At 38.3% G+C, this 18012-nt stretch overlaps 1 protein-coding gene across 1 annotated transcript in view; it reads right to left on the reverse strand.

The window, feature by feature from the left end:
• The window catches only part of LOC111049810, an 81179-nt gene that overhangs the window by 9267 nt on the left and 53900 nt on the right, over window positions 1-18012 (reverse strand). Inside the window, exon 3 of the mRNA XM_022335982.2 lies at window positions 8820-8962. Coding sequence (XP_022191674.1) covers window positions 8820-8962 — 143 coding nt within the window. The remainder of the gene's footprint in view (window positions 1-8819; window positions 8963-18012) is intronic.

Here is an 18012-nt window from a genome sequence, read left to right on the forward strand (position 1 = left end):
CAGGCATTGCTGGATACCGGCACCAAAGCTAATTATATGAGTAATGAGGTGTATGAAGTCCTCCAGAAAATAGGGATGATACGGAATGAAACTAAAGGGCACTGCGCAATATTAGCTGATGGATGATCTACCCCATTAAATGGGAAGGTGATGACTAATGTAGCTATAGAACAAATCACAGTTCCACTAGCGGTGTTTATAATGGAAGGACTTGGACAAGAGTTGCTATTGGGCATGGAATTAATGTGTGAAACAGGGTGAATATTCACACATTCACGAGAGAGGTAGAGTGGGATCCTCCCCAACTGAATCCTTCAAGTCAGCCTATTAAGTCGCAATCGTTCTTATTGGGGAATAGGACAACAACAGTCCCAACAATATCAGCCATAGATTCCAAATCTCAGGACCAAAAAAGACGCAACAGAAGGATGTTCAAGCAGGTTGGTTTGAATGGAGTCAGAGTCAATGCCTGGATTGATACCAGGGTGGAATTGTCCTACATTCCAGGACAAGCATCTTGGGATGACATAGTTGATCCCTGTGATGAGATGAGAAACTCTGAACAACAGGCCGCGATTCATGCTCCAACCACCAGAGCAACTACTTCAAACTCCGAGAAAGTTGTGGAGGTTAGGATGGAACAGAAACCAGCTCATGACGAGTGAGAATCTAGCCTGGCAGTCAACACAAAGAGGATAAACTATGGTGGGATATCATTGTCTAAAGACAATTCCACAATCCTGCCTCGCCCAACAAACAGAAAGGTGGTAAGGAAAGATGCAATGCCACCATTGACTGACATGGATGTGGAAAAGTCAACACACCCTTTGACTGTCAAAGAGATAGACCCACAGTCACAGGCTCCCAGACCAGGCCCCTCTTGAAATGAGGATCCAGTGCTGTGTCACAGCAACACAACACCAGGAAAGCACAGACGAGCAGGTCGACCATGAATGAAAGTCTGGTTACCAGATGGACAGTGTAAATATGTACCTGTGGACCAGGTATAGATGACGCTCATAGTGAGTGGCATACACCTCTAAAGGTGATGCTTGGGAGGTGTACAACTCTTAAGGTGATGCCTAGATGGCTCACGCCTTTTGAAGTGGTGCCATAGAGGGCTCCGATCCCCCCCCCCCCCAAGTAGGAGTGGGGTGTCACAAAGTAAAATTGTGAAGAGAAAATAAATATTAATATTATTAAAAGACGCTCGGCTATCAGAAAGCTTGCTGACCGTGGAGATAAGGAGGGTACTGATGGCACACCATCTTCTGCGCATCGGGAGGATTCTTACTGCCTCTAGTGGTGGCGCATCTACATCCCATCCACTATGGGAGAGTATTTAAACGCTGGACGAGCCCCAGGGCACATCGGCCCGTTGGCTGCTGTCCCTAACCTTCCATTCTCCCAGGGCACAGCAGCCCATTGGCTGCCATCCCTATTCTCCCATCCTCCCAGGGCACAGCGGCCTGTTGGCTGCCGTCCCTATCCTTCTATCCTCTCCGGGCACAGCAGCCCATTGGCTGCCATCCCTCCTGTCTATCCTTCCTCTTCCTACTATACTGCAGCGGAACCGAGGCTGTAAGGCCAATACAAAATTACCTCGAAGTGGTGTCATCAGAGAAGAGAGTGACCTTCACGCCGTCAGAAGCACCAGGAGGTGCTGTCCATGCCAGCTGAGGCACAAAGAAGGAAGATGAGGAACTTCGACTTGCCTCCTTTCCCCGCCCACATTATGGCTGAGCTAAGTCATCCAGGAGCAACACCTGGGTATCAATCACCCACCTCTGAAGCTCAGGGGTGTTACTCAGGGTGTATGTGATACCTGCTTTGCAGACATCGATCAGATTGCTTCTGACCTTCAGAATGCAATCATGAGCTGCTTTCAGGACATTTGCATTGCGGTGGGGAAACAGTCACACCAATTCTAAGTGGTGGACTGCTGACCTTGACCGCAAAAGTGAGGCTATAAGGAAGCTTCATAACCATTGCAAACAGAGCCGTATTTGGAAGCCATACCACAGGGCACTCACAGAATACAGCCTTGCAAGAGGTAAACAGTCTAAGCGCAGGAGCGAGACTGCAGTGTGTTTTAGCTTCAAGCCCAATTGGCCTCTTGGGAACTCTTAGGTCGCCAGGGGGACAATATACCACTGGAATTTATGGAAGTCTCAAATTTCTTCTTGATACTAACTTTCCAGACTGTACCTTCAAGAGTGATTGATCAGGCATGTCTGGCAACAGCAAAATGAGCTCATGGCCGAGAGCTGATTGTGGAAGCTGGACTTTAGCCAGGCGAATTGTCACACTCTCCAAAGTTAAATGGGCCATATCCAAGTTTGGCCCCTTCTAATCTCCTGAGGTGTGATATGCCCCATACTAAAAAAAGGTGATAAAATGAATTGTAATAATTACAGAGGTATTATGCTACTCTGCACATCATACAAACTTTTTTCCACCCTGGTGTTGAGGCAACTAGGAGTGTATGCTGAAGAAATAATTGGCAATCATCAGTGCGGCTTCAGGCAAGGGAGAGGTACAACAGATCAGATATTTACAATGAAGCAGATTATGGAGAAGTGTTTTGAGTTAAACACAGATCTGCATATGCTGTTTGTGGACTTTCACCAAGCTTTTGATAGTGTTAAGAGAGGCAGCATGATGAGAATCCTTCTTGAGTTTGGAATCCCTAGAAAGTTGATCAATCTCATAAACTTGACAATGGATGGCACAACAACTCAAGTTAAAATCGGTACCAAGATGAGTCGGACGTTTAATGTTACAACCGGTGTTAGACAAGGAGACGCACTTTCAGCTACACTCTTCAATCTGGTGTTGGAAACAGTAATTCGGAAGCTGGGACTATGTGGACGATGTTGTGTTAGTTACAAGAAATAAAGAGAATCTGAAAGAACTTTTCTGTACAGTGAGGGATGAGGCTGGAAGTGTGGGTCTGAAAATAAACATTGAAAAAACAAAGTACATGAGAATGTCAGCAAATGAGCAGAGGAGACAGGTAAATAACTTGAAAATATCACATGGTTGTGAAATAGAAGGCGTTAGTAAGTTCAAATACCTTGGGGTAATGCTAACTGGTGATAATAGAACAAGTCATGAAATATATGACAGGATCATGATGGGCAACCGTGCATATTATGCAAACCAAAAAATTTTCAAGAGCAGACTCATTTCGCGTGAAACAAAAGAAAAAATGTACAGGACATTAATAAAGCCGGTTGTGACATACGGATCGGAGACATGGACAATTTTGAGCAAGGATGAGAGAGCACTGAGCTCATTTGAAAGAAAAATGTTCAGAAGGATTTGGGGACCAAAATGGGATGATGGAAATTGGAGAGCCAGGCATAATAGTGAGATTGATGAAGCCATTGGGCAAGAAAACATTGTATGGTCCATAAAGGCAAAGCATATAGAATGGCTGGGTCATGTGGCAAGGATGGGTGAAGAGAGAGTCCCATTGAAGATGATGGATGAGATGATGATGGGGAAGGAGAACAGGAAGACCAAGGAGGAGATGGCTGAATGACGTCCTGGACGATCTTCGGGTGCTAGGAGTGGCAGACTGGCGACGAAGAGCCCAGGAGAGAGAAGTTTGGAGGCATTATGTAGAGGAGGCCAAAGTCCACCCAGGACTGTAGAGCCACAAAAAGTAAAGTATAAAGTGAGTAAGTAATCTCCTGAGGGGGATGGCATAATACCAGCTATGCTGCAACAAGGACCAGAATCTCTACTAGTTCTCTTGTGTGAACTTTTTAGAGCAAGTCTGGCCTATGGGTACATCCCTCAAGCCTGGTGCCTCAGTAGAGTGGTCTTCATTCCAAAGAGAGGAAGAGCAGTCAACTGCAAAATCATTTCGTCCCATCAATCTCACATCGTTTTTCTTGAAGACACTGGAGAGACTGGTGGAAAGACATCTAAGGAAGGGAGTGCTTTCAGACACTCCTCTCCACAGGAATCTCCATGCTTATCAGCCTGGCAAGTCCTGTGAAACAGCCCTGTATCAGCTTGTGAGCAGGGTGGAGGACAGCCCTGTGTGCCTTCATGGACATTGAGGGCGCATTGGACAATGTCACTTACAAGGCCATGGTCCGAGCGGTCCAGGGGCATGGTCTTGAGCCTGCCATATGTAGTTGGGTTGAGGCCATGCTCTGCTCAAGGCGGATCATGGCTGATCTTCAAGGTGAGTCAATGGTGATTGCGCCTGCAAGGGGCTGTCAGCAGGGAGGTGTGCTTTCACCTCTTCTGTGGAACCTTGTGGTCAATGGTCTCCTTAATGAACTCACAAGTAAAGGTGTCTTTGTACAGGGCTATGCTGATGACATAGTCCTCATGGTACAGGGAAAGTTCACCAACATTGTTGCTGACGTCATGAACGTCAACCTCAAAACTGTCAATGACTGGTGTCTTGGAGAGGGACTAAGTATAAATCCCTCGAAGACTGCAATCATTCCATTTACAAGGAAAAAGAACCTGGAGTCTCCATCCAGGTTGAAACTTGGATTTACATGGCTTGAAGTATCAAGTACAGTCAAATACCCAGGGCTGACCATTGACTCTAAGCTGACTGGGAAAAATCATTAAAATAATACACTGCACAAAGCAAAATGGGTGCTTATGACGTCCAGGAGATTTGCAGGCTCCATGTGGGGGATAAAGCCTCACATAGCTCTGTGGCTGTACAAGGCAGTAATAAGGCCTCAGGTAACTTATGGATCACTAGTCTGGTGGACAAAGGTGAACCAGGTCACAGCCACAGCCAAACTCACAAGTCTACAAAGGATGCAAACACTTCTAGTCACTGCAGCTTTCACTGCAACTCTTGAAGTTGCTCTTGGCTTACTGCCATTGAACATTTTTATTATGGCAGAGGCACAGAAATCACCCTATCGACTAAAAGTTACAGGCCAATGGAGAGAAGGCCTGTCTGGAACAGGCCACTGCACAATTGCCAAAGCTGTTGCTTACAGCCCTGTGCTTGAGATGATGTCAGATGTCATGAGCACGGAGTTGGTTTTTACTAAACCTTTCTCTGTTGAATTCTGCTCTAGAGAGGAGTGGAAGTCTGAGGAAGGGCCCCATCCCAAAAGAGGCAGCCTCGTCTGGTACACAGACGGTTCTCTCATTGAAGGGAAATCTGGCTACGGGGTGTACAGTGATTCACCTAGAACACAAGTCTATGCAAGTCTGGGACAACACTGCACCATCTTTCTGGCAGAGATTTGAGGCATCATGGCTTGTGCCAACATAGGCAATGCCAGGCGCTACTGCAATAAGCATATAGTAATCCTGTCAGACTGTCAGGCAGCCCTCAAGGCTCTTGACTCCAATGAAATCAAGTCCAAATTGGTGTGGGAGTGCTCAGCACTCAACAAAACGCTCAGCAGGCTTGCAATGCTTAACTCTGTGCATCTTGGTTGGGTACCTGGCCATGTAGGCATAGGAGGTAATGAGCGTGCAGATGAGCTTGCTAAGTGGGGTTCTAGTATGCCATTCCTTGGCCCAGAGTCGGGCTGTGGCATAAATAAAACAACTGCCTTCCACACAATAAATAAATGGTCCAGGGACTTACACCACCAGCAATGACAGAGTCACCCTGGTCAAGCACTTGGCAAAAGACTGCTGGCAGACACAAGCCCTCACTTCACCAGGTGGCTGGTGAGTCTGGGTAGAGGTCAGGTCAAGCAGGTAATTGCTCTGATAACTGGACATGGCCACTTCAGGAAACATCTCCACACAATTGGACTCAGAAATGAAAGCCAGATGTGTAGGCTTTGTAATCAGTCTGAAGAGACTGCTAAGCATATCATACTGGATTGCAGAAGTCTTGGAGCTAGAAGAAGGGCTCTGTTTGGCTGTAAGCAACAAGGTGAGGAATGGGATGTTGGTATAGGGAAGAAACTCCTGAATCTTGTAAAGGACATGGGAGTTGGTTTGCCTAACTAACATACTTTTGGGACACACAATAAGCTTTGGTTGACGTGTGAGGTTCCTTTGGATCTTGAATCCATCACTTCAAAACATAAACATATTTTATTAACGATGTTGCTTTTTGAATTAATCTAATGATTACTTTCATATGATGATAACATCATACATCAAAATAGAATTACCATTGCTACAATCTCATATCCTACACTTATATGCTCTGACAAAATCTGAAACACGTATTTAGTCTAGACACATTCATTTTTAATAAATATACATACCTAATGCCAATACACTATACATTGTCAATACTATACAGAAAAACATGTTTCTATAAGAATTTTTAAAATACAGTACATAACAACGTTTTGACTGCCGATATAAAACTGAATTAAGATAATATTGAAACATGCATTAGCCTTGAGATAATCACTTTAAAAACTGTAGTGAAGACAAGTTATCAGGCTAGCATCAATCCATTTGGTTTCCAAGCTCGGGATTTAGTCAAGTTCTAGACTGGAGTAAGAAAATTGGCTTCCTGGCATAGTCGGGACTTTCTTTCCTTGCCCTATTACCAAAGGTAAGGAAAGTATTGCTTTCCGAAAAAACTTAAGGTACCCCAATTTCTATATTTCTATATGTTTCATGGTCCCCTGAGTCCAAAAAAGTGGTTTTTGGGTATTGGTCTGTATGTGTGTGTGTGTGTATGTGTGTGTGTGTGTGTGTGTGTGTGTGTGTGTGTGTGTGTGTGTGTGTGTGTGTGTGTGTGTGTGTGTGTGTGTGTGTGTGTGTGTGTGTGTGTGTGTGTGTGTGTGTGGTGTGTGTGTGTGTGTGTGTGTGTGTGTGTGTGTGTGTGTGTGTGTGTGTGTGTGTGTGTGTGTGTGTGTGTGTGTGTGTGTGTGTGTGTGTGTGTGTGTGTGTGTGTGTGTGTGAGTGTATGTGCATCTGTGTACACAATATCTCATCTCCCAATAAACGGAATGACTTGAAATTGGGAACTTGAGGTCCTTACTATAAGGATCCGACACAAAAATTTTCGATCAAATGCAATTCAAGATGGCAGCTAAAATGGTGAATATGTTGTCAAAAACAGGGTTCTTCGCGATTTTCTAGAAAACGGCTCCAACGATTTTGATCAAATTCATACCTAGAAAAGACATTGATAAGCTCTATCAACTGCCACAAGTCTCATATCTCTAAATATTTCAGGAGCACTGCACCATTTATGCAATGTTTGGTTTTAGATTTCCAATTATCAGGCTTCAGATACAATTTAAACAAAAAAATTCAAGTGGAAAAGATTGTGCATAAGAATCTCTACAATTAATGTTCAGTAACATTTCCACCTGAAAATAAGCTCGAAATAAGATTATTCAATTGCGAACTGTTGATTCTGTTAAATCATTCACTATGAAGAGATAGCAGACTTCGTGTGTCTGCAGCGCTATTGTCCTGTCACCAGCTGGCAGATCTTAGGAAAGTAGACTTGAGATGCGCGGGAACACTAGCTTCAGTTGATAAATTTTCATAACGGCAAGGAAAGTTGTGTGAGTGCACCACACCAGATTTTTATAATTGGAAACGTTTTTCCTTGACGAAATGAAACATTCCTAAATAATTCAAAATAGCTGAAACTGTACACTATTTTCTCTTTATTTTATTTTGTGTTCAATTCTCTAGTTTTTCAAAATTGACTTAAAATGTTCACTATGACTACGCCCTGTTTTGGAAATCCAATTTTCTGACTCCAGCTGTATATAGTCTACAACTTAGCTGAATCCCGAGCTCAGAAACCGGCCCTTAAAGAATGTTATTCAAACAAACTAATATTTATATCAGTTGCTAAGGCAACCACATCAGAGGTAATCATTACATAACATCCTTCTTCCTCAAAAATGGAAAAACACTACCTATGTTTATTTATTTCTTCTTCTCCTTACCTTTCTTATCACTTGCAATAATTATTGTTCTACCTTCTTTCTCCTTTTTCCTCTTCGTAGACTGTTCATCATCACTTTCTACTTCTTTTCTTTTCAAGGAACTTTTTTTACCATTACAATCTATGGGTTGCCTTGAACAATTTGTTGATGGCTGCTAATGCTCTGTGCCTGCCTTACCTTCTGAATAGCTTTTGTCCAGAGTAGACTTGTCATCCATTTGTAACCTCTCTGTCTCTCTGACAAACCACTATTTGACATTCCAATAACTATCATATCTCTTATCAACTCATCACAAAAATTTGCCAACTTGCCTTTCATCATAATCAGTAGATTCTTCTTATAATCAAGATTAAATGATGATAAAATATCCTCACCTTCATATCCTAGAACGTTAATCAACATATTGACCAAAATTTCTCCAGATTTTTATTTCAAACCTGAAGCATTTCTGAATCTTTCAAAACGTCCATTCCACTTCAGCCAGTCTGCGGGACTACTAAAATCGAAGCTGAGAGTCGGTATTGAGCTTCTGACGCACCCACTTGGAAATCCACGCCATCTGCTTTTACCTTTCCCTATTCTATTTTCTTTCTACCATAACTTATTATATTTTAGCACACCATGTAGTGAAGACAAGTTGACGAGCCAACATCAATCTATTAAATGAATTCATTCATTTGTAGATACAAATAAATGTTGCATATGCATTTTTATACAAACTAATATATGTTGCTAAGGCAACCACATCAGAGGTAACCATTACATTACAAAAACTATTCAATCTCTTTAAATCTCCACGTTACAATATTGATAAACATGATGTTAATTTTTGAGCTATATTACAGATTTATTCAAGACTGTTAATGACAAAATGAATGGGTTTGAGTGGAAACACCAATAGCTTGAAAAGCAGAAAATAATAGTCCTACTCACGTTGGTATACAGCAGCTGTTACAGTAGAAGTTACCACAGGCTTCACAACTGACTAGACACAATGAGCAGATCCTGTTTTCACAGTAATAGCATTTTTCGAGCGCGATTTTCGAACACCTCCTACATCCATTTCCATGACTAGGCTGAAAGTAAATACAATGAAAATAATTATTGTTCTTCAGAGGAAAATATGATACTTGCACGAGAAAAAATTACAACTTAATGTGAAACTGGATTAAATGCAACTGTAACCGCCAGAAGTAGGCGAATTCCCTACTGAAGGAGTCATGAGACTTGATCAACAACATTTTTCTTTCTATTCATTTTCTTATTTATTGAGACAATTATTCTACTTGAAATTTGTTCAACAAAATAAGCTGTGATATTTTATCATAAAAAAGTTTTAATAAAAAAGAACGGCCAATAAGATTTTGCTAAATGTAATAATAATAATGATAAATTTAACTATTTCAGTGTGAAAATCCTTACATTTATCTTGTGTAAATGATTAATTTGATTAGAGACTTCATTTTCTCTATTCTTCATCAATAATAAACTCCATGTGAGTTGTCTATGTCTATTAAAATAATAATATGTTTGAAATACAATCAGTGTTCATCATACAATACTTGTTTTAAAGTCTATTGCCCAATTTGCACTTAAACCTTATTCTAATTCTGAATAAATAAATACAGAACGCTTAAACACACATTTAAGTGGTCATTTCTTTGAAAATTTTCAGGGGGAGAGCACCCGTTTTCTGGTTCCTCTGTAGGCTTCAAGCTTTTTAAAATTTAATAATTTCATATGGACGCCCATATTTCAAGTGGAGTTCTGAAGTAATATACAGAGTGTCATGTATATGTTTACAGTGTCAATATACATAGTCATATGTATGGGAACCCTTCAATAAGTTGAAGACTGTTGTAGATATGAACTTTCAGGATAAGTTATTGGTTGGATACTCTACCAAACCACCCTCATCCCCTTAGCACATGAGTTAGGAATGGGGAATTTTGATATATTCACCTCCTAGTATTCACTATATCCTATATTCACTAGTCTTAACAAAGCTGCTAAGTCAAAAATTGTGTTCAAAACATCCCCTCCAAATTTCTTTGCCAATTGGTCTATTATTGCAAGACTGAAGATTACACACTCAATACTAAAGCTGCTCCAACAGTTGTAGGAAAATTCGTAAAAGTGTGAAATTATTTATTTATTTACAAACAAAAGCTCACAGAATAAACCCATGAAGAGCCTTATTGACATCAACTAGCTTAGATACATAATATTTGATGCAAAATAAGAATGAAAAAATAAAATAAAATAGTAAACACAATTTTGAATACTAATAAGATAAGAAGAGGCGAAATGAGGCCAGATGAAAAAAATAATGGACTAATGATAATAGAAAAATGAAAAAATGATAAACTAATGATAATAGAAAAATATGGTGTGGTACACTCACATACAGTTGCAACATATTTGTAACTACAATCAGACTACTGTATATGTATATATATATAATTGTTTTCAGAGTACTTTTTCCTTTGAGTAAATTGTAAAATTCGATGATTTTTTTTAAAAGTAGTCAAAACAGCTGTTCTACAGATGAAATATCTTGACTATGACTGTGTTGTTTTTATAAACTGCTCTACCTACCTACCTCATGCACGAGGAGGTTACAAAGTCCATTTCTCAAGGATGGGGTGGACCCCCCATTAGTTTCCCAGAAAAAAGAATCATGCCAGTTCATAGAGCTGATAAATAACTAAACAGGGTATGAATTTGAAAAAAAATAGTTTGAGCCGTTTTCGAGAAAATCGTGAAAAACATGGTTTTTTAGTAACTGTCATTTTTCTCAAGAATATTATGGGTCCGTATCACAGAGACAAGTAGTGTTTTTGAACGATATTAGTGTCACAGAGACAAGTTTCATAGGAACAAGTAGTTTTATAAATGGCAGTCTCACAGGAACAAGTTCCCACAGAGACAAGTTGAGTCTCACAGAGACAAGGTGAGTCTCACAGAGACAAGGTGAGTCTCACAGAGACAAGGTCTGTTTCACTGGAACAAGTAGTGTCAGTGGAACAAGAAGAGGGGTAGAGTCCCATTCGAACAAGTGTAGTGTCACAGAGACAAGGTCAGTCTCACAGGAACAAGGTTGGTGTGGTGTGTTGCCTACACATGAAGATGAAGGCATTCCATTTGCTCTAATAAATGGGATGTCATCTGTTTTTTAATATATATACATATATATTATGGTGACATGAATAGAATAGAATGACTGCCTTTATTTTTCTTAGAAAGCGAAGTTAGGGCGCAGTCGACCCTCTCTTACACTCAACTCTCTATCAAGTATTATAACAATACGAAAAAAATAAATACAAATAATATGATTAAAAACAAACAATAGTTGAGTTATCTACTTATTTAAAATAATAACAAATTTTAAATTATTGAAAAGAAAGAGAAAAAAATGACATTGAAAATAATACATAACAATGCTGAATGATAGTATTTTCTGATACTTCATCACTTTAGTAAAAAATAAGACACTACAGAATACAATACAGTAGGCCTACATAGCAACTGAAGTGTTTGCTATACATTTCATTTCCTACTTATTATCACTATGTAAATCTCGAAGTGGATAAGTAAATATTACATTATGATTTATTTAAAAAGTAAAATAGAATCTTCCTTCAATCAACAAACAATGTCACAAACAACGCTCCTTCAATCCACGTGACATACATATATAAATATATAATTTACATATGTTAATAATGTGGTGACATCATTTGAAGCCAGCTTTAAACGTTTCTCCTGTGGAGAAAAAATGATGAATTTAGTAGACTTTTTAGTGGATCCTAGACATTCAGATTCAAATCTATACATAACAATTGATTCCCCTTTTCATCCAGGATATTTGTGGTTTCTTAAAATTTCGATTTATTGACCGAGCGAAATGAGTTCTAAGATTCAAGTCGACGGCTTTGCATTTCTCTTTATGTTTATATGTTCCGCAATTACGGTGAAACGCAGCAATAGATTACCATGAAATTTGACAGGTATATTTCTTTTTAAATTGTGCCTCGACGTATATACAAGGTTTTTTGAAAATTTTGCATTTTAAGGTTAATACAATAGGTAAAGTCTCCTTCGAACGCCAATATTACAGTAAAAATCAGAATAGAATCATCCATAATAATTCAGCTGTTGAGTGGATTTTTAATTGCATGCAATAACGCATGCAATTAATATATCAATGTAACTTGGTAAAAAATCAGCTGTCGTGTTGACTATTCATCGCATGCAATTAATAATGGAAAGAAAACATAGTATTTTCTCTCGACCTTTATCTGCTTTCAACTCGGTCTGACCTGTTGAAGGAGATTAGATTTTGATGTTAGCATATTTTTGATACACTAACCCCAACAGCCATTAGCCGTTTTCACACTGACATCTTGCCGACACAACATACAAACAGGATTTACTCTTATGGACAGTATGAGACGAGGCTGTGTTTTATAACTGCACGAGGTCTACTGTTCATATAACTACTAGTCCAGGATTAAAATGTTGTTTTACCAAAATCATCAAATATTTAATAATTCAATACAATGATACATGTACAAATGTGAAGCTGACTTGCACCGAGGTAGAATCAATTTAATTTTAAATAATTTGAAATATATTTAAAGTTGATAGGCTTCATTAATTCATTGAACACCTATTTTATCATTATGTGTTACCAGAACCTATTAGAATTATGTAGATTGCCTTTAATGAATAAATTGAGTTCCATGTAAATGTATTATTTCCACCAAACTCCAAAATAACTATTTCAATGTGACTTTTAATTGTTCAGTCAATATAAAATAATTTTGATTCTGCAGTAACTTATACATAAGTGATATCAATGTAAGAAATAACAGATTATATACTTCTACATGAATGTAACAATATTGGAAAGATGTTATCCAACGGTATTTGAATACACCCCTGACTGTTACTGTATGGGAGTACCACCAGTAATTTATAAGTTTTCAATTCGTCAAAAGAGTGGTTATAGATAAAATAGTGTACTCAACGGTTATAATCTTCTCCTATCTATATTTTTCTCCTTATTATTGTTCATCTTCTTCCTGCCGCCAAAGTGCAGTACTTTATACCTGGCAATAGAATTTTTAGAAATAGAAGCATTTGGTTAACTTTGGTTTTACGCTTCAGTGAACATAGTCTATGAGCAGGGTAGTTCTACCTGGACACCACCGATGACAAATTGACCGGGCTTTCCAGAAGTACCTAACGGGAAACATTTGCTTTGTTTCATGGAAGCAAGGCATTGTAATACTGAATGAGTATTTATAGTTCTATAAAGCAAGGCCTTTTGGTTCTAATACCCGAGACGTCAGTCTGCAGATTGTTGTTATGGAATGCAGAAAACTTCTTTCACCAACCTTAGACAATAAATGCTGTTTCAAAAGATTGAAAATATAGCATGCCGCTTCCAAAATCTATGGATATGGTTTATGTACTATATATATATATATATATCTGTGAGTGTAGCGTAAGGGACCACTACCTCCGTAAACACGAGGTAGTACGATGTTTACGGAGGTAGTGAAGGGACACACTATTATTCCTCACCCACCATATAGCATATAATATATCGAACTCTGTCACTCCCACTCAACCACATCACTCTTACACATACCCTTTCCTTCGGGCTCACTCTCTCTCACTCTCTCTCTCTCTCTCTCTCTCTCTCTCTCTCTCTCTCTCTCTCACATGATAATGAATTAAAACGCAGATTTCTGTCTTTGACACTAATATCATGCTTTAGTTAGATCAATAATGTTTCAATTGCCATCTAAATCTAGGTGAACTATTTGTAACACATAAACTAATAATTAAAACCACCCTAAATAAACCTTGATTAGTCCCAACCGATATGGTTTACAGTAACTTTAAGGACATGACAATAAGACAATAATTGTGGGTTGGAAACGTAATTTTGAATATTTATTATAATAAAATATAATCCCATTTTTCTGGTGCTCCAAACTCGTTATTTAATAATAAACCTACAGTTTAAGAGCCATCACTGATAAATATGTCACTTAGTATAAATACAGAAGAACAAAAATCATAAACCTTATTCCGGGACACTTTCTCATTAATTCTTAATTCTCGTATAGCCTATGTGTGTGATAAACGAAATTTGAATTTGAAATCACAACAATTTTTGAAAAACATACAGTTTTGAATTACGTGCTTATTCTACGAAAATTGAAACCCCTTTCTTAGCTGGCGTCTAGGAATAAGAAATATATTGACCGATAAATACAAACAATTTGGATGTAGATTAGGCGAATTGGCCTTGTCTAAAGGATTCATCTTATAGTCTGTTATACAATAAATGAGCAATTCAATTCATAACATCTAGTAGTCAGTCATCTTATGAATAGTGTTATCATTCATCAAATCAGTCTTATCAAGTCATAATTATCATCACCCAGTACAATTGAATAAATTAAGTCATACATTGACATAAACTATTTATAAACTCACAGCACTGAATATCATATTTTCAACAATTTGAAAATTAATTTACGGAACAATAAGCATTTTCATTCAGAATTACATTTAGTGCGTTTTTTAATTTATTCAGAGGCAAGTTTCTTCTAATATAAGATAAAGGCAGATTATTGAACATGGAGTACACTAGATAGGAATAAATTTCAAGCTCTTACTCAATCTGACATTAGGAGTTACAATACTCTAGTAGTCCAGATAACAGTAGACCTCACTGAACATCCTTTGCAATGTGGTAACGAGAATATTCAGCCATCTACTAGAAATGCTATCTACTAGGAATAAAGTCATTGTAATAATATCAGCGCTTTTATAAAATGTTTGCCAATGGCCCCACTAAGAAATCTGATCAGGCTGGTTGGAGACTTCCAATCAACCATACATTACATTACATTACATTACATTACCAGGGCTACCAGACATTGTTTTGCAGTAGTACTATATCATAATGGAAAAAGTAGAACTTTGATATGAAAGTAATGAACTCACTCCGCTACAAATAAAATCTATTGGTGTGCTAATCTAAATGTTGCACTACTTCAATCCTGTAAAAATGAATACCGGTATAATACTTATTCTGAATTGATGGAATCCCAAGTCCCATTGCGCTTATGATAATTTTAAATGTAACTCAGTAAGTTCAGAAAGTTATTGCTCAGTTGAATCAGAGCTACGATTAAAAAGATGATTTGGGAATTATCAAGTGGCACTTTTTGTTTTTCACTGGGATTTTCATTTTGTAACATGTAGAGACGCTTGTAGAAAAACAATCTGTTAAATTTATTATGGGAAAGATTTTATGAGGAAAATGAAGTTTTTCATTGACATTATCATCCGTAACTCGGAACGCCATGATAAATCTTGGCATCTAAAGCTGCGTTTACACCAAAGTTATTAACGAAATGTTAATAACTTAATCCTCACAGATTATTATAGATTGAACGGCACATGAAAAACACATATGTTCATCATGTGTATGATAAGTTATGTTCAATCTAATAGAATCTATAGAATCTATTGGTGTTGACGCAGCTTTACTCTGTGACTGTCTGGAGTTAATATTATATCAATTTGAATTTACAATTCGAGACCGCAGCTCGGAAAAAGAAGAGATGATTAGCTCATAATATTGGGGACCGAGCTTCGCTCAGGAGTACAAAAGCATAAACAATTTATTACGAAAGAAGGAATTATAATGAAAAACCATTTTGGCCATGTGGTTTTTAAGAAGTGGTGATGAATAGGTCAGTGGTAGGCTATTTGGCTTTTATATATTCCATTTCATATTCATATTGATTATTCTTTCGGGTTGAAGGTTATATGTATACGTATTAGATATATTGGAATAGTTATCTTGGAGTTTGGTAGAAATATATTACATTTGCATAGAACTCAATTTATTTATTTAAGTTATCTTCTATCTGATTCTAATAGGTTACCAACCCATCCCTATCTTATATGATAAACCTTCAATCATAATCATATACCTGCATGATTAAAAAACAGCAGACATTCAATTTACTAGAACAAATAATGAAGTGCCTTCAAGTTCAGATGTAGGCAACACGCCTAACTTCTTCCTACATTCGCTACCTTGTCTCTATGACACTGACATTGCTTCTGTGAAACACCTTGTTCCAGTGGGAACTTGCTTCTGTGAGACTGCCATTTATAGCGCTACTACTTTGGACGGAGACCTTGTCTCTATGAAACTGCTTGTCTCTGTGGGAACTTGTTCCTGTGAGACTGCCATTTATAGAAATACTTGCTCCTGTGAAACTTGTCTCTGTGACACTAATATCGTTCAAAATCACTACTTGTCTCTGTGAGAACTTGTCTCTGTGAAACATCCCCAATATTATGGAGCTCCTGCAATTTTTCCAGAAATGAGACTCATGTCAGTTGATAGGGCTTATAAATAGCTATCCAAAGTATACATTTGAAAAAATCGTTAGAGCCGTTTTCCAGAGAACCGTGAAAAACATGGTTTTCTAGTCATTAGTAGATATAAATTGGGGAGTCTGGGACAACATGTGCCAGACTTTTCCATAGGTCAAAGGTCAACCTAACCTAACAAAATTCAACCTAACCTAACCAAAGGTCAAGCTCAAAACTCTGAAGGGGAGAAAATATAAAAAAATTAGAAAAAAATAAAAATACTTCCCACCCACTCTGGAGTGTGTATATAGTGTGCACAACAGTGGGGGGACCATCAGTGTTCAGTCAAGAGCCATACAAGACACATCATCTCCCCCTGTTCAGTTCTAGAACCCAGTGTTTCAGCACACTGCAGCACACTGTGAAGAAGTATCCTAGGACACACCGCCACCATTTCGATCTTCAATTGTATAAAAAAGGTTTAGTACATAAGTGTTTTTTTATTATATGTTTTGAAAAGAGATAAAGATTTGTCTTATTCTACTCATAAAAATGGATATGTATTGATTAATTCATTATGTTCAGTGTTGCTACCTCATAATGTATTGCATAGTAGATTTTGTAAATAATAGTCTTCATACCTGTTGAGCTCTATAAACGAAATGTCAGCAGATTCATATAATTTTAATGATTTCTAGTATGTCACCTCATAATGTAATGCATAATATATTTTGTGAATAAGTATGTTTCTGCCTGTGGAGCTCTATGGACAATAAGTCAACAGATTGATATGATTGTAGACAATAAACTGTGGTTACTAGTAACTTCTTCCGACCTAACCTAACCTCAAAATATTAATTTGAAACATTGTTCTTTCTGAACATACTATCATCCTATGATTGGTTTTCAGTAGCATATATAGTAGTAATTGTGTGCTGAACATCTAGATTGAGTGCAAGACATTCAAGATGGTTGTGTCACTCTAGATTATTGCTGCCTACATTGCATCCTATTATTAATCTGCTTGTATGTATGTTACAGATGAACAAAGCTACCAGATGCCAGCAGACCAGCAGCTCGTCAGAAGAGTTTTGAACGTTGGAGGAGGCCTTCAACAACAACCTTCGGACACTCTTCTACATCAACAACTCTTCACCCAGCCCAGCAAAGGACTTCCACTCTCTACTAAACAGCCTGCAGACAAAGATCATTGATGTGATAGGTCAGGAGTTCCAGACACATGGGCCAATCAAGGTCAACCTAGTGTTGGAAGCTACATATCAACACAGCCACCTTGATGAGAAGAATATTGAGCAGGAAGAATTCCAGAATGTAGCCTTCAAGACTCCAAACTATTCCATATTCAATGTCAATGATCTTGCTGGAATTATCAGGGAGGTGTGCAAGAAGCTGTTGGAAGAAGAGGCCAAGTTCGAGGCAACTCTAGTGGATGGAGCCTTCTCATCATTGACGGTCTCCTCATACACATAAGCAAGCACAAACCACTTCAAGGATCTTCCTACATTGAACTGCCAGCCAAAATTGTGACAAGAAAAGCCATCATCAACCCATGGAGTAGTGATCAACAATGCTTCAAGTGGGCTATCCTCACCAAACATGTGCAAGGAGCACATCCTGAATGGATCAATGATAGGTATCATCAGCTTGTTGAAAAAAATTATTTCAATGGAATATCTTTCCCCACCAT

This window comes from Nilaparvata lugens, chromosome X (assembly GCF_014356525.2).
Source record: "Nilaparvata lugens isolate BPH chromosome X, ASM1435652v1, whole genome shotgun sequence".
In the NCBI taxonomy this organism is placed as follows: Eukaryota; Metazoa; Arthropoda; class Insecta; order Hemiptera; family Delphacidae; genus Nilaparvata; species Nilaparvata lugens.